Genomic DNA, 26,533 nt, shown 5'->3' with positions numbered 1-26,533 from the left:
TTATGATTCAATCTTGTATGTAGGATGTCTCGCTTTTGAGAAATAATAAAAAGAATATATAAACTTGCATACTATTTAAATTTTTTTTGACAGCATATGAACTTACATATACTTATTATATTATGTTGCTATTATAAATATTTAAATTTTCACATACAATATATATCAGATAATAATGTACTGTATACATATATAATGTGATGCAAATTAAAGTAACATATAGATTTGAAATTGTATGCATGGTTGTTAAAACTTAAATATAACCTAACAAGACGCACGTAAAATGAAAAATCCATATATGTATGATATGTGTGAATAAGAAATTAGTCGGTAATTAACAATACAAACTAGATCCTGCCTCCGGTTGATCTCAATTTTCATGTGACTATAACAACGTGTTCTTTTTTTTATTATCTGAAAATTGGATATATGTAAAATGACACAATACTAATCTAACAGCTATGTCGTGTTCTTTTCATAATTTAGCATAAAATGCGGCAAACAAAATGAATAATATTGATTAATGATAAGATAATATTATCATACTTGTGAATTGTAACCAAACAAAATAGCTTTACTTCCAAATCCATGCATATTCCACCCATCCAATCTGCCTGTCCAGAAATTGCATATATTAAAGATGTTTTCGGTTTGTTATAACAATTACTTTTAAATTATAAAAAGATTAAATGATTAAAAGAAATAGGAAACGTGCTTTCTTAATATATTGATTTAATAATAATGTATCAATCAGTTATACTCAGGTCTACAATAAAATAAAAAAACATGGTTTCAGAAGTTTACTATAGCTGTCAAAATGGGTTGTCTTCATCGGTAGTTGGGTACCGTTCGATTATTACACACAACATATTCTTTTCTTATTTATCAAATATTCATAAATTATTTTAAAGAAAATTTTCTAGTCATGATTTTTTTTTAATGCTATAGTTAATATGTGAATGTAAAGACAATTTTTATATATAAAAGGATCATATTTTAAAAATATTTATACTATATATTAAAAAAATTTGGGAAAGAATTAATTCTCTAAACTAATCAACCTGAAAATCCTTCTAATTACAAGATCATGACATGTGGCATGATCAAAAGTTGAGATTAAGTAAAAGAATTAATGGAACTCAAATGTCAAGTTTTGAAATTAACTTTTTTCTTAAAAATTTTTACTCTATAAAACACCATTTTTAGCAAAATCCGAGTTAAAAACTTATAGCAATCTGTCATAATTAAAACAAATATACTTAAATTAAAAAATTGTTAGCATAAATTGATTATTAGACGGTCTATCCTAGGTAATTGGTGTGGAGTTTTTTTTTTATAATATATAAAAAATTTTCTAAAAGGTTTTAGTTAAGTACCTAGAACGACAAGCTATTTTAGTTCATTGTAGAACTATATACCGAGAATCTTTATATGAGATTTTTGTTATTGCGTTCTCTCGGGTTCTACTCTTCTATGTTCTAACTCATGAAGTTACAATATCGTTTTTAATTGTAATTGGTTTGCTATTATTAATTGTGCAAGCTGTTAGAGTATAACTTTTACTATGTTTTTGATTTATATCAAAATGATGCATACCATTTGTAATGTTATCCAACTTATTTATTTTTATTTATAATTTTATAATGTTAAAGGCATGACATATATTATATTAAGACGTTTTATAATAATTGTTACATATATATAGTTGGCATATAGTTTTTGATAAAACTAAAACTACACTTAATATATTTATAATTATTTTAACTAGAAACAATGTAGAATCTCTTAAAAGAAACCCACGATCACGCGCGGGATCTTTCTAGTTCAACAATGAAATCCTACAGTGGGTCAGTGGCAAAGTTGTTTTGCTCTTCTAGAAAGGGTGATGTCAAACAGTACTCACTACTTCCTTCATGTACACTGTACAGTATATATTCCCACCTTCCGTCCGATATCGCCCACCTTATCCCAACCAAGCTTTTTTTGGTATCTCGACTACACCTACAATTTGCAGCAATAGTCGCTGCAAATAATGTGGGCCTCTTGTCTGTAATGACAAATCTGACAAGAAATAGCGGAGCCCCTGTCAGTAATCGCTGCAAATAGTTGGATATGGACAAAAACACCATTCTTTACAGCGATAATCGCTGCAAATAGTCTGTTCTAATTACTAAAAGTCTGGTCGGGATACTAGCCGCCTATATATATTTGAGTAATTTCCCAATGCCATTTTTCATTATATGAATAATTCCGTGCTTCTTTAAAATTTGTATTCCAAAACTATATAAAATTAAAATATCTCTCCCAATACAAGTTTTTCATTTTTTCTCAATATCTTTATTTCCACTTTCCAGACAAAAAGAAAAAAACCCCGCATAGTTACATTTTGAGTTTGTGGTATTTAATTTAATAGCATCTATCTATTATGACTAGTATACTAACAATATATATTATATATTATTTGGAAAGCAAAGAATGAGAAGGTTTTTCAAGATGAGATTATTTGTAGTGACAAAATTTTCATTGATATTAAAACGTTTGATTTCTTGTGGTATAGAAGTAGGTTAAAGAAAGAAACAATTAGTTGGGAGGATTGGAGTCGATTCAATGTAATCTAATCCATGGGGGGCTTAGGCATAGGGCAAAGTAGACGACCGTCTGATATCCGATTTTTTAAGGGCTCATATTTTTAAATTTCATATATACATATATGTATAAAAATTATATTTTATATACTTTCTATATCTTTATTAATAAACTATTAGCATTTGGATTGGTGATTAAAACTTTAGGTACAAACATATTTTGGTTTTTAGATCCCCAAGTCAAATTCGTTGTTTTTAGCTTAGAGGTTTTTCTTTAAGCTCGTCCTAGACATAAGTTTCCTTAGAGCCGGCCCTGATCTAATCCTCCATTTGTAACCTTGGATCATTTCGCAAATGCGGAATGATTTTTTGTTGATGTAATAGAAACTTACTTTCCGGGAAAAAAAAAATATATCCAATTCAGACTTTACACACTTACAAATTCAGCATAATTTTGGAAGTAAAATGTTTAAGGTCATATTTAATGAAGTTATAAAACGGGTAATCATGACTGAATTTAAACCAAAGTCAATGCCTCAATGGTTAAATCTATAATAAAATTACCATAAAAAACTATGACTTTTATATTATGTATGGTGTCAATTATTTTAATGTATAACATAGCCATTTTGTAATTGTTAAAAAATGACACACCAATATCAGATTTTTGTATAGTAAATTAAAATCATAAGTATTTTATGTAAATATGTTTTCTTTTTCCTCTTTTGTTTGAAATCAGAGTAACAAACACTCAAAAAGAAAAAAGAGAGAGTAAAAAAATGTTACTAGTAATAAGAGAAGAAGAGATAATGTTAATTTTATATACCTTTAAATGAAAAGCATAGTTTTGGAATACAAATTTTAAAGAAGCATAAAATTATCCGAATAATGAAAAAGTGGCATAGTTTGGAAAATTACTCTATATATTTTCATCTATTCATTACAAACACGCATGTTAAATTTTTACCAACTTATTTGTAATATTAGCTTTTATCTAATTTCTCCTGGAATTAAAGATTTCTTCTGGTGGATGTTTTATATAAAAGGTTCAAATATTATTCCCAACCACCATTTTAAGGGAAGCTAGGTTGTGTATTTCATTTTGGAATATGAGAAACAATTGGTATCTTCATGTCCGTTTCTAGGCTCTTTCCTAATAAAGTTATAGCGAAACATTAACTAAAAAGATGTCTAAAACACGAACCTATAAAAGCTAGAGGGGCGACGACGGTCACATAGACCCAAAACAAACACCTAAATCAATGTATCGACTCTGGGAGCTCTAATAGAATTATTGATTGATGAAAAGGTCACATTTCTTAGATGGACATGGCATCCGAATTTGATATGCCATACGCCCATACTCATTAAAATATCTGTATGCTTTCTCTTTATATATATAATTTAGCGAATAAACTTTTTGTTTTTTTCTTTTATTACTGTAGAGATTTTATTAAAATGTTATCTTTGAAAAAAACTCAATCGGTAGATTAAAAGTTACGTAAATCGATAAACGTGAGAAGATTTTGGATCCACTCATTTCAACTTTCAAGCTACCTTTGTCTTTTGATCATGGCACAATAGTACAGTACTATTTTTAGTTCCAGGACTTTTATGGTTGATCGCCACTTGATCTACATTCTTAGTGAGGCCCAATAGTACTTATAAGTTAATGGTTGGGCTAGAATTGGACAAAATATCTCTGCGAATCTTATCCCTAAAAGGCTTTATGTATTGTTTCATGATTATTTGGTTCTCAATCGGAAAGAGTACCAAGCCCAATATAGCTAAATATAAACCATTTTGTATTTTGGAATTTTGGACACAATATTTAGATTAAACTAAACAAGTATACTAAATTGATGTGCTAGTTTATATATTAAAAATGTGATTCAGTTCAACCTTAGGTTATCTCGAATGTTAAGGACACCCCAGATGGTACATCATATCCTTACAAATCCTTTAAAATCGTTACAACTCTTTGTAAACCCTTCAAATTTTATAACTTTACTTCAAACCAAACAAACATCATTAAATAAAGTGAAGGACATACCCTTAAGTTAGGCGAAAAGATATACATCAGTAGTGGATGTTAACAATAATTACTTTTACAAAAAAAATGCGATCTTTTTAGGTCAAAGTAATAACAACAGTCCGTAATGTCACAATGTGTGATGGCTCTGCCATGGCCACAACAGCGTTGGTTTACGGAACAATTCTTTTATTAAGTATTATGCGGGTATAATATATGTCAGTGTACGGGATTCCTATTATTAATGTTTATGGGGAGTGATAAAATGTGCTATATATATGAAAGATACCGGCCGTGGATACATGTTCATGTTCTTAGGATAATAGCTAAAATAACTACAACCACCATAAATAAATACATGTTAAGATAAATAAAAGAACTACAACCATACATACTGATGGATCGAATGCCCGAAAATGACCATGTACGTTACCAGATGGCTCTTCTTCCTCAATCAGTCCGAATAAACGTAGGTAGACATGAATACAACCAAGAGTGGAATATGATTCATGAGACCTCAAGCAACAAAAAGCAATTAATTTAGTGACCTTTTTTTTTCCATCTAATTGTTGTTTTGGGTTTAGGGGATTACAGTCCCAATTTTATTCTTGTCTTTGTTCTTACTTTAGCTTCTTCTTAATTTTTTTGTTAAATTTTTTACCGGCGTTAAAAGAGAAAAATTAAAATGTACCGATCGACAGATTAAGGTTTCATTCTAGTATTTGACCTTTTTAACAAATCGTCATAATCCACATGCAATTCTTTAAAATTATAATCACTGAGACTATTCATCATTATTATATATATGTACCACATTATTGAAACAAGGTGGATACAAAAGAACTATACAACAATATAAAGATCGATCACACACGTCCTGTGATGATGTATATATATTGTAGCCAAATAATTAACAGTAAAAGAATTAATTTATAAGCATCTTGTTTAGCTAGCTGGCCTAATTAACCTTAATTAAATATTTAAATGTGTGCTTTTATGAGATTATAATTGTGGTTTTAGGTCATGAAGATATCGTTAATTGAGGACTAATACCGGCCTCTTTGGCATATATGGACACCTGGAAGGGAGAGTTTAATTTGGACTTGTATAGAGAATAAATTCAGCTCAGATCGACTGCTAGATATTTTAATGGCTGCATTTGCGTTCAATCAGGGCTCCACATATCGGACCCACGACCTTCTAATCAACTTGGTCCGGTCCTCTTTTGGTGTGAGCATGAAAAGGAAGCATATATAATAGAGACGACGACTTGGAATATAAAATAAGGAGGTGATCGAGAGTAGACTAATTAAACGGGTCATGTCTTGTGTGCTTTGTGGGTTGTGGCCCAGGTCCTTTTCAAACCTCTCTAATTAAGTCATGCATCTTTTCTAAACCCAAAACGGAATATATAGTCAAGTCTTTGATTATAAATTTAGGGGAAGTGATAATTCTATAACAATACATGCTTTATAACAGTTGTACACTGTGCAATATAATATGTACGTTTGTTGTAGATGGTTAAAATTGATGTAATTTGGTTATAATCGATCTGTAAGTAATATAGTGAAGTTTTTGATTATTTACGATTGATTGTTTGTAATTGCTTTTTTCATGAGTTTGTGATTAATCTTTAAGTAAATTATTTACGTAACCTTTGCTCATATGAAATCGAGTTAGTTTTTGGTCTATGAAAATTTTGTCCGAGATAACATATAGTTTTTTGATTAAAAACCAAACTAATATTCATTTTCTCAAAAGAAAATGTATAATTAGGTAGAAGTGCATAATTTGACATACAATAATAAACTGAACTATAACAATATGTTGCAATATAAAATACATATTAGAGAGCTTAGAATCATCTTTTAGAGTACTTTTGAGAGAGAATAATATAAAGAAATACCAAATAAGAAACACCAAAAGAATAATGTGCCACCTCAAGTTCTTGGCACATACATGTAAATTACAACTATCCATCTCACCATCCACCCAATGATTATACGAGTAGTATATATGAATATGAATTTATTGAGAAATCCCCACTGGAAAACCTCAAAGAATATGTAAAGGTATTACAGTATACTCCAAAAAGTATTTTGTATTTTAACAATTAAGTATGTATTGTATTATGAAATATCAAATATAATTACTTACGAGTAATATTTAAATTTCAAACTATTTAAACGAGTGTGGTTATAATAGTTAGAATCTGCTATTAAACTATAAAAACAGAACTACATTATCTTCAATTGATTATATTTAGTAATTTATTCTTTAGCCTAACATGGTAAATGTATGACATAGAATTTGTATTTCGGGTGTGAAATAGTGCTTTACGAAAGTATAATTTCATCCTTTTTTAATATAAATATCATTTAAATAATATAAATAAACCTGGCTTATAATGTTTCAATCATTATTAACTTATTTTTATTATAAAAAAAATATTACCAAATGTTCTAGTGACAAATAGAGGTGAAAGTTTCTACACTCAAGTTTAGGTGTCTGACAACTACATACTCTTTAACCTCATTTATACTATATTATAAAAAAATAACATCCATTGTTGAAAGTTACATGGAGGAAATTGTTTAATACTGAGTAAATTACACTATCAGTACTTTATCTTTTAAATTATCTCTATTAATTCTTTACAACATTTACTTTTAAATCAATTATTTACATCACTCGATATCGTCTCTACCACCACAATCCCCCCCCCCCCCCCCCCCCCCGTCCTCGCTATGGCCATTGCCGTATTGCAAGGGTACCGAACTAGTATTTCGTATTGCAAGGGTACCGAACTAGTATTTTGTATACATATATGTGTATACCATAATTGATACAATATAATTTTTGATCACATTCATTACAAGAATATTGTAATTGCAAATTTAATACGTATTAGCTATCTATATTACACCCAAAAGGAAATAAAAAGGTGCACCTAGGCATGGTTTGGGCTTCGAAGTTAGGTTTCATATTTCATTTCATTATTTTATATATTTGAGCGGATAATAGGCAACCACCCTTCACTTTCATTCCTCACTTTTTTTTCCAAATTCCTACACATTATATTCATAGCCTTCTAAAAAGTCTAAAAACCTCCTCTTCTTCATTTCTTTCTTTCTTACATTTTCCACCACTTTCAAACTGGCGATACATAATCAAGAAACTACTCTCCCTGGGGATATCCAACCAAAAAGCAGAAGGATTATGGTAAGTCTTTTTTTTCTTTTTGTCACACTTAAGTACCTAGTACTATAAACTAGTTACACTTGTTTCAATATTGTTGTTTTTTTTGTTTGAAAACCATGTGTTATATATAGAAAATGGCATGTAGATGTTAGGAATCATGTCACACTGACAACATTACATGGACTGATATGATAATAACAATGCAGGGTGCAGGAGGACTTGTTGAAGAAGAAAATAAATGGCCACCATGGTTGAAGCCTTTATTGAGTGAAAGTTTCTTTATTCAATGCAAATTACATGCTTATTCACATAAGTCAGAATGTAATATGTATTGCTTGGATTGTATCAATGGTCCTTTGTGTTCTATTTGTCTCAATCACCATCAGGACCACCGTGCCATTCAGGTAAACAATAATACTAATAATAATTAGAAATTTCATCCAAACTTTTTTTTCTTCGCATTAGTCTATTTTGAATTCAAAAATCTTGAAATGGGTATATATAAATCATGCTTTTTATTAAATAAATCTGGGTTTTGTTTATATTTGGTTATGATCATCTGGGTGTTTATCAAGTTTGAATCTTTCGTTGTTTTTGGTTACAATTTTTGAAAATATAGTTATATGTTCCCCTGTTTTGTAAACAGGTGGTTTCAGTATTTATTGAAAATAAAGATAAAAATTAAAAATGTATGGGTTTTACATGGGTTCTCATGAAGTTTGAACTTTTAGTTGGTTTTCTGACCGATTAGAAAAGAATTGGTCTTCCTTTGAATTCACAAAAGCGGCTTTTTTGAACTTTCTTAATATTTTTATTAAAAGTAAAATTGAAAATGAATATAATCATTTGGGATTCCAATCAAGTTTGAATTTCTAGTTGATTTTGTTCAGCATTTTTAAAATGTTTGTTCAATGTTCATGTGTTGTACATGTTTGCAAATAATTAGAAAATAGTGTTTATAACTGAAAAAACTGACTATGAAACAGACACAAATATCACTCCCTTTTAAAGCAAAATCTGTTTTATAAACACCAACTTAATCTTTCTTGATGTTTATTGAAATACAAAATGTGGGTTCATAATTTTGTCATATGGGTTCTTTAACTTCTTATCAAGTTACACTTTTGTTTTTTGTTGTTGTTTTCTTGAACATTTTTGAAAACTTTGTTTATGTAAATAGAAACTTTAACATATCTTGATAATTAATTACAATGTTGTAACTTATGATATGCAGATTAGGAGGTCATCATATCATGATGTGATAAGAGTTTCTGAAATCCAAAAGTTTTTGGACATAACTTCAGTACAAACATATGTAATCAATAGTGCAAAAGTTGTGTTTTTGAATGAAAGGCCACAACCAAGGCCAGGAAAAGGTGTTACAAATACTTGTGAAGTATGTGATCGTAGCCTTCTTGATTCTTTCAGATTCTGTTCACTTGGATGCAAGGTAATATAATACTATTTCAACAATTTTTTTACTATGCTATGAATTTCATTTATTTTTTTTGTGAAAATGATGAAATTTGTTTTTAATTGGTTCACCTACTCTTAGTTGACTTTAGATGGTTACTTGTAGGCTTATTAATGGTGATCACTGACCATTTTTTCAGGTGTGTTTGGAATTTGTTTATTTAAAATGTTTATTATTGGTTTTAATGTGACATAGAAGGAAGTTTGAAAGTGTTTTACCCAATGGTCTTTGTATGAGTGGTAATCTATGTTCTCGCAACATGGTTGTGAGTTTAAGTCTCGTTATATATATGATTTATCTATTTAGGATTAGTAATTTGATCATTTGAAAATGAAAAAAAAGTAAAGATTGAAGGTCTTATCCAATCTGTTTATATGATTTGCAGATGAAACAAACATGTTTGAATGATGAGTTTAAGAGTTGCTTATTTTGAAATGTTTATCTGATTAATGTTTTACATTGGTCATGGCTTGTGATTGTAGTTAGGTCGAATATGATTTTTTTGTTTTCAACTTTCAACCATCATATTATATTTGGGTGGGATTTTTTGTAGATGATCACAAATTTGACTTTATGATGAGTGGAAATGGGAATGGGAATATGGACATTGAATGAATGATTGATTATTTGAAGTTCAATGGAAAAACACAAATGGGATTCTTATTCTTTCACATTATACATAAAAAAAAATTTGTATATATGGTTTCTTAATCAATGAGTACATGGACTGAAACAGATTGTTGGGACATCAAAGAATTTTGAAAAGAAAAGGAAGATTTCGTCGGACAACAAGCATTTGATGATGGCAGTGTCGGATTCTGAGGATTCTTACAACAGTGGCAACCATCTTCGGCGTCGGATCAACCACAATATCACTACAATTCATAGCTTTACTCCATCAACGCCACCTCCAACCGCTGCGAGCTTCAGAACAGCCAAGAGGAGAAAGGGCATTCCCCATAGAGCACCAATGGGAGGACTAATTATAGAATGCTAATTAAGTCCCTTAGACTTTTACCTAATTACCCTTTGATTCCTATCAAATGCATACATCCACTCACATTCCCAAACACAAGTGCTCTTTCACCTTCAAAAGCCTGTGTGGGGAACCCCTTCCGTTGTACAAAGAAGCAGCTTATAGGATATAGTTATGGAACACAAATTAAACTATTGGAATAGAAGGGCACATTGGGAAAAAACAAAAATAATAAGCTTTGAAAATGTTAAATATTTGGTTCATAGAATAAGGTTTAGTTTTCATTGTGAAAAATGTAAGAATTATGCTATTGTACATTTATGAAATATATGAAAAGTGTGGGGCCTATAATGGATATAATCAATTCTGGATGTACTTGTAGTCAATTTATGTCTATCTTCAATTGGTAACTAGTGTTAGTTGGTTGGTTGGTTTTTGGTGCTAATCTTGATGGAACATCATGGTATCATAACATTTTTAATCCATGGCACTAATTACTAAAAATATTGATTGTTATATTTTAGATGTCTAGGTTTTGTTTGTCTTTTTTTAAGATACATTTCAATTCAAACATAATGTGAGTGTTCTTTTATGGTGTTTTCATAGAAAATATAATTCTTTATGGTCCGAACTTTATAGCAATTAACATGATTTGCTCTAATTCTCTTTTGATAAATGCTTTTTGGCTTAAATTTTTATGTTTAAAAATTAAAACCTTTTACTTTTTGATAAACTATATATAGGGTTTTGATCATTTGAAAACTAAAATTTTCCTGAAAACTAGAAAACTGTCAAAACACACTGTGATCTGAATGTGTTTTTCGAAAACACATTGTGTTAAGTTCATATCACAGTGTGTTTGAACAATTTTCCGATTTACAACACTATCAAAAACACACCGTGATTTAAAACTTAACACAACGTATTTTAGGTTACACAATAAAAACACATTGTGTTTTATAAAAACACATTGTGTTAAATTTAGATCACAGTATGTTTTGGTCAGTTTTCTAGTTTTCATAAAAAATTTAGTTTTCAAATGAATATTCACATTATATATAAATACTTAATGTAAATATCGAATGAAACCTGTCTCACTATTTAGCGTCATCGGAGACTTGATTTTTTTTAAGTGGAATTGGCATATCTGACCTTTTTAGATTGTCAGGTAATTTATAGTGTAAAACTTAATAACTTAATTAGTTAGGTTGGAAACATTGTTTAGAACTCTTTCCATTCAACGAGATATTTACAAATTTGTTTGAGCGTGCTTAGATGTGTGTAATAATAACAAGTACAATCACTTCTATTGAGTTTAAGAGTTAAAGGGACCCTCAATGCCATGGTATTTTATATTCTGGATTTTTAAGTACTCGAATAATAAGAATAGTCACGTTGATATTTTTAAGAGATATTTGAGTTTGAATATTACCTTATAAATATCCCGAAATGACCAATGTAAATATCTAGAAAACATTTAGAAAAATTGATTTTAGGTCACATATAGAGGACTACGTGTCTGTCGGAGGACATGACCAATGAGAGATTATCTAGTACTAGGTGTCTAGGTTTAGTTTAGTGGTTTTGTGAGGTTTGTTAGAGGATTAGGATTAGTTTAGTTAGACGACCGAAGTTACTTTGTCTGTAGTTTGATTAGAAATCGTTAACTTTCTTGGGCCCATCAAGCGCCATAAATTATTAGTCAAGTCCTTTTTATATGTATGTTTGTCTTGGTTATTTTCATACCACATGTTTGAGATTCTTGTAGGACATTTTGTTTATTATGTTTATACATTTTTATGTTGTTTAATATGTTCAATATGGTTGTTATTGTAAATGTATTGTTGAACATGTGTTAAGGTATTGTTAGGTTGCATGTTTGTTACCTTCTCTGCTCTCAAGGTAGTCGGACTTAGCATAAGGGTATATCCTCTTATGATGTCCTCGGCCAACAGGTATGGTATCTAAACAATTAACACTTTTTGACTTTTAACTCTTTGTGCCCGGAGATTCTTATGGAAACAATCTCTATATCTTTGGGTAGAGGTAAGACCGTCTACAACTCACCTCTCCAATTTTATATGTATTGTCGAACATGTGCTAAGGTATTGTTAGGTAGCATGTTTGCTACTCTTCTTTGTTCTCAAGATAGCCGGACTCAGCATACAGGTATATCCTCTTATGATGTCACCGGCTGACAGATATGGTATCTAAACACTTTACACTTTCCGACTTTTAACTCTTTGTGCCAAGAGGTCCTTATGGAAACAGTCTCTTTATCTTTGGGTAGAGGTAAGACCGTCTACAACTCACCTCTCCCATATCCCGTTCAGATATTGTGTCCTGTTATTGTTGTATTAGTTCACATATACTCGAATTATATTAAAGACTTGATTTTTCACGAGTATCGTAAACAAAATTTGTCATAACAAAATTTTCATGAGATGACAAATTAAGTTTTGAATCTATATGAATGATCATATCAAAATAATGATAGTACCGGACTATTGGTATCCTAAATTTTTGTAGTGGTCCGGCCTGTTGGTAAACTTAATCACCTATCGATGCAACTAGTACAACCTCTAACCACAAACTGCCTCTTATATACTCGTAGTTTTTAAGTTACACATAACAAAATGTTGACGTCTTTGTATTATTTGTTTGCTATTATTATGAAAAACTTTCCAAGCCTAAAATCTAGTCGCTCAAATATCGCAAAAGTCACCACATTAATTTCTTAATGTAAGAACTTAAGAACGTTTATCATTTTTCTAATTAACCAAAGCAATCATTTCAAACAAGGCCGGTTTAGAAGGTGTACAAAGTGGACGACGGGCCGAGACCCGATTTTATAGGGGCCTGATTCTTTTTATTTTTACTTATGTAAAAAATATATATATAATTAACTTAGCTCATAATTACAAATCATAACAAGTAACCAAAAACTAAACCATATAATTTAATTTACATAAAAAAAAACCCACGTACACATCTTTTTAGAGATGAAAAAAAGTTACTCGTATATATTTCAATCCTGGAATGTTGTCGCAACCTATTCTAATGTCCTTGTAAACCTAGACTACTCTTCATTAAAGTAACAATATAAAATACTATTACATCTTTTAATTTAATGTATACAGTATATAAGTGCATCCAAATTATATGTATGAATGTATTCAACTATAATTTTTTTTTGTTCTGTTAAATATAATTTGTAAAATGATATATATTTTTGAAGATTAACTTAATAATCCTCATAAAACTATTAAGTGATAACATATGGATTCTACTAAATCTTTTTTTTTATTTCTTGATTTTTTCATATGTCATTGAAAATAACTTTTGTTATGTTTATTAATATACTATAACTTTTTTTCGTCATTTTATAAAAATAATTTATGTACAATAGAACCTCTATAAGTTTATACTCGATAACTTAACAACCTTAGTAAAATTAGTAATATGAATCGTTGCGTCTAACTTAGGGGTCATTTTTCTGGCTCGTCCGAGGTCTATAAATTCTCAGGGACGACACTGATTTCAAACATTTATATAATATATGGGTGGCTATCAAATGAGAACCAAATTAAAATGAGAACACTTAAAAACTACATTTTGATGCATTAAAAGTCCATAAAACTGACATAGTGCATAACTAATTATCATTATTTAAGTGTTTAGCAACACATTGATCCGTCAAAATAAAAAAAATCACGTTTTTTGTTGGATGCATCATTCTGATGAATATGCATCCAAAATGGATGCACAAAACAAAAAACGTGATTTTTTCGATTTTGACGGATCAATGTGTTATTAATTAAACACTTAAATAATGATGATTAGTTATGCATTATGTTGGTTTTATGGACTTTTAATGCATCAAAATGATGTTTTTAAATGTTCTCGCCGTTCTTATTTTAAAAGTGTTCTCGCCGTTATTATGTGATAGAAATCTAATGAGAAAGTACCTTAAGGATAGAATGGAGAGAATGTTCGTTTATGATTTTTTTTTTTTAACTTGTTTTTATTAACTTTTTTCAGAGGGCGTGACTGGTAAGTTATACGTGAAGTCTCTCAGTATATGGTGGAGCCATGACGGCTAAAGGCGAAACACCGATCACCCCCTATAACCTATCACCCTCTATAACCTATCACTCCTACCAGCTATCCCTTATTAATTTCCTTAAAGGCGAAACCCGTATCATACCCTTACATTTATAACTCACTGACTCGGGTTAGAAGTTTTTTTTTTTTTACGGATTGTGTTAATTAAAGAAAGAATGGAAAAAGTGAATAAATGAAAAAAAATAAAATCAAAAATTTGGACCTTCTCTCCTTAAGAATCTTCTTTCTGGATCTCTACCTATATATATATATATGTTTGACGGGTAACACTCCGGTGAGAACACTTTTAAAATAAGAACGGTGAGAACACTTAAAAATATCATTTTGATGCATTAAAAGTCCATAAAACTAACATAATGCATAACTAATTATCATCATTTAAGTGTTTAACAACACATTGATTCGTCAAATTCGAAAAAATCACGTTTTTTGTTTTGTGCTGATATCTTGGATGCATATTCATCAAAATGATGCATCCAACAAAACACGTGATTTTTTCGATTTTGACAAATCAATGTGTTGTTAAACACTTAGATAATGATAATTAGTTATGCACCATGTTAGTTTTATGGACTTGTAATGCATCAAAATATAGTTTTTAAGTGTTCTTATTTGTTTTCATTTTAATTTGGTTCACATTTGATAGACACCCTATGTTTGACTATCTATATTTGTGTCAGAGGAACATTATTTCAAACTTAGAGCATCCCAATGGTTTAATTTCAATACCTTTTTTTTTTTTAAAAAATGTGTAAAAGTTTTTTTTGAAAAAGTCTTATACTCCAATGGTAAAAACCTTTTTAAAACTTAAAGTTAAATAAAATATATTTATCTACTACAAAAATAGGTTTCTTACATAACCTATATGTTGATAGAAATTAAGTTTTTCATCAATTTTTTTTTATCTTACAAATTATATTTTAATTAATTTCAAGCTTTTAAAAGTTTTTTTTCCATTGGAGTACAAAACTCTTCTTAGAAAAGCTCTTACATCTTTTTATAAAAAAACTATTGAAATTAAACCATTGGGGATACTTGAAATTTAATAGTTTTGATTAAATCAGTATATTCATGATGATATTATTGTAAAAAAATGACAATGTCTAGGGCTAGTGAAAAGAAAAATAAGTGATTGATGATACAAGTTCCATCCTTCACGTCATATCAAAGTGACTTCTTAGTTTTGGTGGAAGAAAAGAAACAATGTCAAGACATCCTTAATCCAATACTTTATGCTAGACTATAGATTAGACCATAATCAAGTTAAAGGGCTTCTTTGTAGATGATGCCAATTTTAATTAATGAATTGCAAAACCAAGTATTTTCTTCCTGTATATACTAAAGTCGAATGAATTGAATGTCTCTCAAGATTACCCTCTTTCATATATGATTATTTAGTTTTATGAAAAGAAATTACATAATGATACACTCGAAAGAAACCATGAACGCAAAGGTCCATTAGAAGTGGGGAATGACTTGTTTATCTACGGATCGATAACTTTAACTTTGGCAACATGTTGATTGGCTACTTTCTATGGCTCCAATATCATCCTCCTCTATTATAGTTTTTAAAAAACATAACCCCACCCCCTTCTTGTCATTATTATATGTACTTGTTAAGATTTCCATCATTACGCCTACATATTATTGGTCGAGATGATAAACACACTCTCGTGAAACACAGGTTAGAAAGTTCTATGTGCAAATCTACTCAAGATCATTGATGGCATGACGCAAGTGTATTCTCTTGTAATACATGAGAACACTTGATGATTAAGATTGTTCCATTTTCATCGAGGCCGTCTTATGTATTTTAATTGTCATATGTCATGATCACAAAATAATCTAGGGTCGAGAGTTTAGCTTGTATGATAAATCTTATCGAATCGTCACAACAAAACCTAACACAAAACATAAACAAACCACAAGCACTAAAAGACCTCCGCGAGTTTTCAACTTGATTAGAAACGTATACCAATAATTTACCATAAACACGTCAATTATCTTCTCATAGCTTGAGGTTACCTTTACATGTTAGGCATAATACAAAGGACCAAAAAAGGTAATTGTTACAATAAATGGGCAAGACATACAAAATATTCTATTACCTTCTTTGAACTTGCCGTTCAATTTCCACCTCAAACCATATAAAATATTTACAAGTGGCCATGCTTTAAGTGGGTTTTGGGTCCCATTTCATAATCAAATAAGACTAAGCCATGATGTCATTAGTAAGTCTTATCTCCAATAATTATTAATTATAAAGGCAAAAAGAGAAGCCCATTTCATGCCCATTCCATGACATGGTTATCAATTATTAACATTATTATATATATTTTTTGGAAAATGATTAATCCTCTTAATAGATTAGTCTAAAGTTCCTCCTAATTTTTAGATGAGGACGTGTGAAAAAATTAGGGGGTAAGATTAGGAAAGAGAATTAGTGGTATCCACAGGTCACAAGCTAAAGTTATTAGAAGGATTTTTAGGCTATTTTTTTAGGAGGATAAATCATTTTTCATATTTTTTACTCATACATTTACACAAATATCTTTTAGTATGTGAAACGGTAAAGTATTAATCATACAGAGTGACATGTATTATTGTCAGTTAGAATAGACTGACTTTTATGTACTAAGTCCCAATTTTTTTAAATTTTTTTTAAAATAACGTTGTTATTAGTTCATCCTACAATGAGACAATAATTACGAATGTTTTTGATAATAACATGCATTAATATTGTCTTTTACTTAGTTTTGACAACTCAGTTTGTTAACATATAGTTATCGATCATTTTGACAAAATATCACAGAAATTAGATATTGTATGATATGTATATGAAGCTGTTATGGACCTAACTTAGGTGAAAAACTTCTCACATATCAATATTTTAATATTTTAAATAAATGTTTACCCTCATGATTTGTATGGTTTAAAAAGGTATGTGAGGGGTTTTCACCAAACTTAGGTGTCTAACAGCCTCATATTCCCTTCCCCATATATATATGTGTATATATATAAGGGAAAAAGGAATATAAGGTTGTCCGGCACCTAAGCTTGGGTGTGGAACTCCTCACATACTAATATTTTATTATTTATTGTTTAATGAATAAATGCATGGGCCCCCATGTTTTTTATGGATTAAAAAAACAATATGTGAGTATTCCACACTTAAGTTTAGATACCCGACAACCTTATATTACCATCCCCCTATATATATATTAAATTCAAATCACAATATATTTTGGCCAGTTTTATAGTTTTTACGAAAATTTTAGTTTTTAATAATCACAACCCATGTAAATATACAAGCACAAATGTAGATACACATTATATAGAAACAAGATATGTTATTGACTAGTTAGCTCTTAAACATCTTAGTATTGGTATTATATTATGTATTTGTAATAGTTTAGTTTATTAAATATGGTAACCTACAACAATCTGGTGGTCAAAAATGTAGGAAATGGTTTTAATATGGAATATATAGCTTGAATTTCAAGCTATATTTCCTACACTAGATATTGTATACGAGTTTTAACTTGGTTGTTTCCCCCTCCATATGTGAAGGGGGTGTTGAACTATGATTTGGATATTATATAAAACGAATTTTAATTTGTTACATGTGAATTGTGAAACCTTATAGGTTAATGTGATTAATTTTTGATCACATGCTTTGTGCCAGCATGAAAGACTAGATTAGCTGACAAATAAGTAGCGCATAGATTGTCACACCACAATGTTAGAGTAGTATGTATTGGAATGCTTTCTTACATGGTGATCTTAAGGAAACAGTGTATCTATAACAATTATCAGGTTTTGTTGACAGGTCAAAACCTGATTATGTGTGTTTATTGCACAAATCATTGTACGATCTAAAGCAAGCATCGAGAACATGGTTTCATCGGCTCTCTCAGGCTCTTTATCGCATCAGTTTTAGGGGATCCAAAACCGATCCCTCACTTTTTATCTATTGTGCTCTGATACCATGTGAAACCTTATAGGTTGATGTATTGAATTATTGTATGAATAATGAGATTACATAAGGCCATATATATAGGCTAATCTAAACTTGTTTACCAAGTATTACAATGATATTAGGAAACTATATATATCTAAGATATGAAAACTAATATATATTCTAATATGAATAACCAGAGTAATTAACATTTGGATCAAAACTTTTACCAATTTCAATACCTTGCATTTAATTTGTGTCTTGAGATCGAGTTACTAAAAAGAAATGAATAAACCATTTTTTGGGTTCATTAGATTATTTGTATGTTTGGCAAGGGAATTTTAAGGGTTTTTTAGGGGCTATGGGATTGGGCTTAAAAAAAAAACTCTTGTAGTAAAAAACAACCTTGTTTGGTTAATAAGGCTTGGGCTTTTATTTTGAAAAAAAAAAGCCCCAACTAGCTTAAAAATAAAAACCCTTTGCTATGAGCGTTTAAAAAAAAAGCCCCATCCCATAATGATTGAAATTACCCATATAACCCCAACAACTTGAGTCACGTTCCAGGTTAGGTTTTTCCAAACCTATTTCTTTATCCATGATCCATTACAAACTTCTCTTGTTGTCTACTTTTGCTCTTCAACTGGTACGTAAATACCTTTTTCTTATAATTTGAATTGATTATTATAAGTGTTTGAACCTTATATCTGCATTATAGATTGATACATTCACTGTTTTTGTTAAGAATTTATGTGTTAAGTATCTCTTACTTATAAATTAATAATAACTATTGAGCAATTGGAAAGAATTTAGGATAAACGAATAGCAATAAAGGTTGTTTTCCAAGGCTACATAACCATGTTTGTAGTCTTGCTATGCCATTAATTAATAGTATAATTGGTTGCCTTTATCTTCCCCATTCTAATTGACAATATGATGTGTTTTGTATTAGGATATGGTGTATACTCCTTAAAACCTTTCCCATAAATCCAATTAATTAAGATTTCTTTGAGACCGGTTGCTCATGTGCAATTTTTGCTTTTTAACTAGTAATGACTGTATATACATTTGATCTGTATACTTTATAGTTATATATATATATATATATGATAAATGTGCAAGTTCTTCAACATGACTGCATTATAAGAATATAATTAACGTAGGTGGCTAGCAATAGAATGTGATAAGTCTAGCTAGATAGATGCAAGATAGATACACCAACTGCATGTACAGCCCATTGATGTGGAGTTTAAAACTAGTTCATCAATGCCTGAAACATAGTGATTGATAAAGGGTATCCATTTAGACAAGGATATATGATTCCATATTCCAAGACAGGATACCATCTATCTCAATTCGAAAATGAACCACCAGCTAACATGCAAGAAGCTTTCAACCGTTCTCATTCATCTCTTTGAAGTTGTATTGAAAGATCATTTGGAGTCTTGAAGAAACGATGGAAAATAATCAAAGGAATGCCACAATTTAGTGTGCAAACTCAAATTGACGTTATTATTGCAACATTTGCTTTGCATAACTACATTCGTAACAATTCTAAAGATGATATGTTGTTTAGTAGGTTAGAGCAACATCCAAATTTTATACCACAAGATGACCTTCATGATGTTCATGGTCATTACGCAAACATTGGAGAATCTTCTGACGGAGCATCTAACATGATGAAGCAAATCCGCAATTAAATTGCTACTTTAATTTGGAATGCACGAGGTCGATAAATTAGTAGGAGTATGCCATGCCACTTTTTTTTTTAATATAAACTTATGTAATGTTACATACTACTAAGACATTGTTGTGTATATGTGTAAGTATGTTTAGAAAGTATGTATGTATGTATCTTTAGAAAGTCTTGATATTTAGTGTACAAAATTTTATCATCCAGGTGTAAAGTTATTATAGTAAGCTCTTTGCATACCTATCTTTATATATCATATATATGTAGCTAATGAAGTTATGTATGCATCATATATGTATGCTTTATGTATGGAATTGAACAACTTATGATATATATTGCTACATTGTTTTATTAATGTGTATACGTATGAAATTGAAAGTATTTTAACTACTTTTGTTTCTTATTAATGTTTTTTAATAAAATAAAATTATAAGCCCATAAATGTAATTATACATTTTTTAGCTTCATTTTATACCTTGTTTACCAAACAGGATTCTATAATTAAAAGCTTTAATTTTACAGCCCCAGCTTCCAGCTCCAGCCCCCAGTTTAAGCTCCAACCCATTATTCCAGCCCCAGCTTTTAGCTCCAGCTATTTTTACCAAACATATACTATGTGCGCAGTTGTGGAAGAGTTGATGTTAATGGGTGATGTATCTTTATCAAATTTGAACTATGACACACCCGCCTATATATAGAGCTACATGTAGATATAATATGTACAAATTTGAAGGGTTTTTATTTTATTTTTTCAATCATTATTGTGGCTACGTTATATCATTTGTTTTGATATGCTTCGGTATTTAATACTCGCAACAATTAGAGTTTTCGATATAGAGTTAACCAACAAATTACTTTTGTTTATTACGTCAAGCAACACCCAACGTAACACAACAACAACAACAAAAAAAGAAAAAAAAAAAAAAAAAAAAAAGTAATCTCTTTTAGTAGTACCGATAAATTAAATATCATCTTTAATTAAGGTGACATGATCCAAGTATATAATGTATGTACGCAAAAAGGATGTAACCAATACAACACCAAAACTAAGCTTGACACCTATCATTTTATCATAATCAAATAATTGTCATGCTATAAATATATTTCATCTATCTAGATTCTAGAGTATTAGTTTCGGACACATTTGGACCCACTTCTTCTATTAAACTGAGGACCCACATGGGAAAATTAAGAGAGATGTGTATGTGAATGAGGATTTCCTAAAGTTATAATACTAATTTGAGTCAAGTTAGAAGAATCATGACCCTTGGATTAAAATCAAAGACCAAGATTCAATGATCATCATTGAATCTTGACCTTTGATTTTAATCCAAGGGTCATGATTCTTCTAACTTGATCTATCAAATTGTTTGAACTTGAGGAAATCTCCTTCCTGTGTATGTAAAGAAAGAATTGGAGGCCGAGTCAATGAACAATATTGACCTAACCTTGTTAAGTGTTAACATCAAAAAACATGTACCACGGCTACACGGTCGGCTAGCCATCAATATGATATGAACATATGATCTACGTACGGTGGTTGTTTAATTTGACCAACCGTTTCACCAGCCATTAACTGTATCACTTTTCAAGATATATTTGTTTTATGTGACAAGATGTCACACACTTATTGTATGTCTCTAATAAGATTTCAATCAATAACTAACTAGTTGGCTAGAGGGATTAAAGATGTATTTGGTACCATTAGACTGCATTAGCATTAGTGTTGTAAATGAGCCTAGATGTATCTGTACCTAAACTTGGCTTGATGGCTCACAAGCTTATATTGGTTTCGAGTTAATTAATTGATCTTTTCTTCCAATGTAGAGTGTGTTTGCCAAATATGGCATCGAGGATATATGTTGTTGTTATATATCTTTGCTTAACTTATGTTATTTATTTCCAATGATTGAATTAATAATGATCGAGCTATATATATGTTTGACACATTTATTAAGAATGGGAAAATTGGTGAGATTGAAGTCGATAAGAAGCATAAGATGATGATGTTTGAATGTGACATGAGTATTCTCAGGCTTTATGGCAAAATAGTACGTGAAAACCACTAGTTATTACATCATCACTACATTAAACACATTTTTTTCAATATATCAATCATAGAAAACTGAATCCACAACACCCGAAGTACTAGCCACAATTCCTACATAAGAGCAACCCCCAATGGTGTATATGTGGCCGATATGATCACACCCACAACATCGAGATTCCCGGTGTGATGTGGTGGTTGATGTCATGGGTACTAGGTGATGGCCGATGTGGCGCACATTGGGAACTTAATACTTAACTAGCTATAGTACCCGCGCGTTGTCGCGGGATACGCTTTCTACACGAAAAAAGTAAAATCATAACCATGTGAAAGTTATTTAATGAAAACATGAGAATCCCAAAATTCAATGTCAAGAAAATAAAAACGAAAACTTTGATGTGGGGCAAAATTTAAAAACACTATGTATATAAAAAGACGAATAAATTAGTCAAAACCAAATGTTTAAAAGTAAAATCGTAACCAGGTGAAAGTTATTTGATGAAAACATGAGAATCCAAAAATTTAATATCAAGAAAATAAAATCGAAAACTTTAATGTGGGGCAAAAGTTGAAAAATAGAAAACTTGTACAGTTGTACGTTCCACACATAACGTACTTGTACGTTCATATAGCTTTTTAGTATATTATAAATGAGAATCCAAACATTTAGTGTCAAGAAAATAAAAATGAAAACTTTGATGTGAGACAAATTTAAAAACGTTATATATAAAAAAAATGGATGAAAATAGTTAAAACCAAATGTTTAAAAAGTAAAATCGTAACCATATGAAAGTTATTTGATGAAAACATGAGTACCCAAAAATTCAGTGTCAAAAAAATAAAAACGAAAACTTTAATATAGGGCAAAAGTTAAATAATAGAAAGTTTAGGAGGTTAAAATGAAAAATGGTAAAACTTATTATGTTGCTATAAGAGCTTGTACATTCTACGCATAACGTTAAAGCTTGTACATTCCATGCATAAAGTACTTAAAAGAAAATAATCAAAAACCAAATGTTTAAAAGTAAACCCGTAACTACGTGAAAGTTGTTTGATGAAAACATGAGAACCTAAAAATTTAGTGTCACGAAAAGTCGAAAATAAAAGCGAAAACTTTGATGTGGGGTAAAAAAGTTAAAAAATTGAAATTTTAAAACAAAATTTGGTTAAGTTGTAAGGGGTTAAAACGAAATTTGGTTGAAAATAGTATGTGCTTTAAAGGCTTGTACATTTCACAAATAAAATACTTGTACATGTGCATAGGTTTTTAGTATATATATAATAGGGTGATTTTTTTTCCCCCCCTTTTTCTTATCAAAATTACTTTATGACAATCTTAAAGAGGCATGGTTTAATTATGGTGGTTTAATAACCCATATGGCCATATCAAACTATGGGCCAACTTGATCTGAATAGAGAAACTTAAGTTTGGGCCATGTAATTATGTTGACATTGCATTGAACTATTGTTTGGTACCTAGTTTTTAATATATTGTAACTTGTGAGCGCTTTTAAACTTATGTCTAGTAAATTGAACTTTCATTATACAAAATCATTATACGGATGAAAAAACTTAATCTTATAAAGCTCCAAAAAAATAAGCTCCTTTCATAGATTAGGAAGAAAATTTAACCAATACTAACCGCATACCTAATAAATCTTTATGTATGTACCGACCGCTATGTAATTTTACCACTTTCAGCAATACTGACTAGTTTGATCAAGAATATTTAATTCACAAATTATTTAAGATTTTTACATATTGAAAACCTAAATAATACTATATTATATATACTCTTTGTTAAAGTTTATAAAGTATTTTCTTAAAACAATAAAAAGTTCATCCAAGTCCACAATAAATAAATAAAAATAAAAATCATATAAATTTCATTATCCACTGCTAATACTAAAGAGAGGGAAAATCTTGTTCCAAGTAGATTTCTTGAAAACAAAAGAAAATAAAAATGGCAGCAATGGAATCAGTAGCAATCTCATTCTCACATCTTTCATATTCTTCAAATCCATCATTACTATCACCTGCTTCAACAAGATCAAGTCTTTCATTTCCCCTTTCCACCACAAAACTTTCCCAACAATCTTATCCCCATCTTTTGTCCATTTCAAGAAAATTTCAAGTATTCTCCTCATCAGCAATTCAACAAGATGTTTTGGTACAACAAGAAACACAGAATAATGCCCAGATACAAAAAACCCTTTTTGTTCTTAATCTTCCATGGACTTACTCTGTTGATGAACTCAAGAATCTTTTTGGTGAATGTGGGACTGTTGTAGATGCTGAGGTGGTTGTTTAACTACATTTCATTTTAATATCTACCTATACATATACTATGTTTATATATATATATATCCCACCCACATATGTTTATGTGTTTAATTCAATAGTTGTTTGCAACAAATTGCTAAATTTTAATATTACGATAATTTAATTTCTATAGATGTTGCTGGTTTTAGTTAAAAAGGAATGATTTTTTAGGCCTTTTTTTAGCAGTTTAGGGGGATGTTTGGGATTGCGTTTTGAAAGTGATTACCTTATAAAAGAAGTAGATAATTCTTGTAGTGTTTGGATGCAGTATTACTGATTCCCTATCACCTAGTGGATTTTAGTGTTAAGGAGGTATATATATTAGCCTGGACAAAGAAAACTGATTATGTTTGTATACTTGTTCGGGTTTGCTAATGTGATGAATGTTTGAAAATCTATTTAGGTTGAGTTCCAAGTCTATTGTATGACTTAGAACATTTCTATTGTGTGTATCCAACTTACAAAAATGTTGTTGTTATCTGTATCCGGTGGTCCTTATATTGACGTGACATCCATATAAGCTGTATCGTTGGATGCATACAGTAAAAATTATTTGTAAGCTCGGTGCACACAGTTGTAGCAATTAAATTCGGATACACACTATCGAGTTAAGGCTAATAGTTGATACATTTCCAGGCACTCAATCCATTGCTACTTAATTACTTAACTGATTATCTGATTCTCACACTTTAGCTAAAAATTATCGAACCTTTAGACTGCAGCAACTACCTTTAAAACACAAGGCCAAACACCTCGTTAGTGTAAGATTTTGGGTTGATTTAGTTTGGAATGTCGCTCTTGTTGACAGATTATAAAGAGGAAAAAGGATGGAAAGAGTCGAGGGTATGCATTTGTTACAATGGCTTCCACTGAAGAGGCACTTTCAGTAATTGAAAAATATGATTCTCATGTATGTTCTCCTTTTCCCCTTTCAAACTTGTTGCATTATTCCATGATTTGAGTATTATTCGTTCAATATAATTCGAATCTATAGCAAGATGCATCAGGTGTTAAAGGGTGACTTCTAATTCGATTGCTAATGTATATACCATTGAGCTTGTCAAGAGGGAAAATGGATTCATTTGTTCTTGCCTAAAATAATAGTATATGCAGTTGAATATCAGATAATCAACACCCAAACAACACTTATAGCATCTTAAGAATGTTTAACTTTTTTATTAGCTGATGATGCAATTTGAAGACACATTTATTAAATAACGTTCTGTTCTGTGCAGGAATTAATGGGTAGGATTATCCGGGTAGAATTTGCAAAAGATAGTAAGAAGTCTTCACCTCCACCTTTTACTCCTGGTGAGAAACGGTATAAACTATACGTGTCAAATCTAGCATGGAGAGTAAGAAGTAATCATCTTAAAGAGTTCTTTGGTGCCGACTTCAACCCTGTATCCACCAGGGTTGTTTTTGAAAGTCCTGAAGGAAGATCTGCAGGATATGGATTTGTGACTTTTGCTTCTAAAGAAGAAGCAGAATCTGCTATTTCCGCCCTAAACGGAAAGGTAATTGTTTTTTGCCTGAAAATAAAACTTCGTTTACTCAATTCCGGACAAAATATTAAATCAAATAACCCATCAATAGTGACAAACTAAGATGTATTTTGAAGGGGAAACAATGGTTAGAATACTATACCACAAGAAACATGTATCCCACAATGTTAAATGTTATCAAAACAACAATTTAATGCTATATAAAGCATTTGCAATACTTCTAGTTGGATAAATAAACTTGAATTGTTTTTTCATAATGCAAGAATTTATTTAATGTGAATGCAGGAGTTGCTAGGAAGGTCAATAGCTGTATCATTCAGCGAGAGAAGTGAAGATACTAGCAAAACCGATAAAGAGAACACTTCTATCGAACAACCTGCCCAAGCATAGTTTGCTGAAATCCGAGTTGGCAACTAGTTTTTGGCAGTGATAACATATAAAAAAGCATAGTTTGCTGAAATCAAATGGATAAAGAGATTGTTTCGTCAATGTAACATATATCATGAATCCAGTTCATTTTTTAAAACTCATCCATCTATTATTATATTTCAATTTCTAAGTGAATGATGTACATCTGCGTACACAAGATATTGAAATGAATATTTCAGTCATGTTGCC

The 26,533-nt window shown here is 30.3% G+C and overlaps 2 protein-coding genes across 2 annotated transcripts; both read left to right on the top strand.

Annotated features, from left to right (window-relative positions):
* Nucleotides 1–7,652: 7,652 nt before the first annotated feature.
* On the top strand, nucleotides 7,653–10,632 carry LOC122610679 (protein RGF1 INDUCIBLE TRANSCRIPTION FACTOR 1-like). The gene is made up of 4 exons (XM_043783649.1): nucleotides 7,653–7,839; nucleotides 8,025–8,222; nucleotides 9,053–9,268; nucleotides 10,029–10,632. The coding sequence occupies exons 1-4, from the start codon at nucleotides 7,837–7,839 to the stop codon at nucleotides 10,287–10,289; spliced, it is 678 nt and encodes a 225-aa protein (XP_043639584.1). The 5' UTR covers nucleotides 7,653–7,836; the 3' UTR covers nucleotides 10,290–10,632.
* Nucleotides 10,633–23,991: 13,359 nt separating this feature from the next.
* LOC122605541 (28 kDa ribonucleoprotein, chloroplastic-like) lies at nucleotides 23,992–26,474 on the top strand. Its single transcript, XM_043778501.1, has 4 exons — nucleotides 23,992–24,387; nucleotides 25,219–25,320; nucleotides 25,646–25,927; nucleotides 26,201–26,474. Exons 1-4 carry the CDS (start codon nucleotides 24,052–24,054, stop codon nucleotides 26,303–26,305), a joined length of 825 nt encoding a protein of 274 aa, XP_043634436.1. The 5' UTR covers nucleotides 23,992–24,051; the 3' UTR covers nucleotides 26,306–26,474.
* The last annotated feature ends 59 nt before the right edge of the window (nucleotides 26,475–26,533 follow it).

Source organism: Erigeron canadensis, chromosome 1 (assembly GCF_010389155.1).
Source record: "Erigeron canadensis isolate Cc75 chromosome 1, C_canadensis_v1, whole genome shotgun sequence".
In the NCBI taxonomy this organism is placed as follows: domain Eukaryota; kingdom Viridiplantae; phylum Streptophyta; class Magnoliopsida; order Asterales; family Asteraceae; genus Erigeron; species Erigeron canadensis.
Note: the sequence above shows the minus strand (reverse complement) of the source record. Positions and strands in the feature narration are given on the sequence as shown.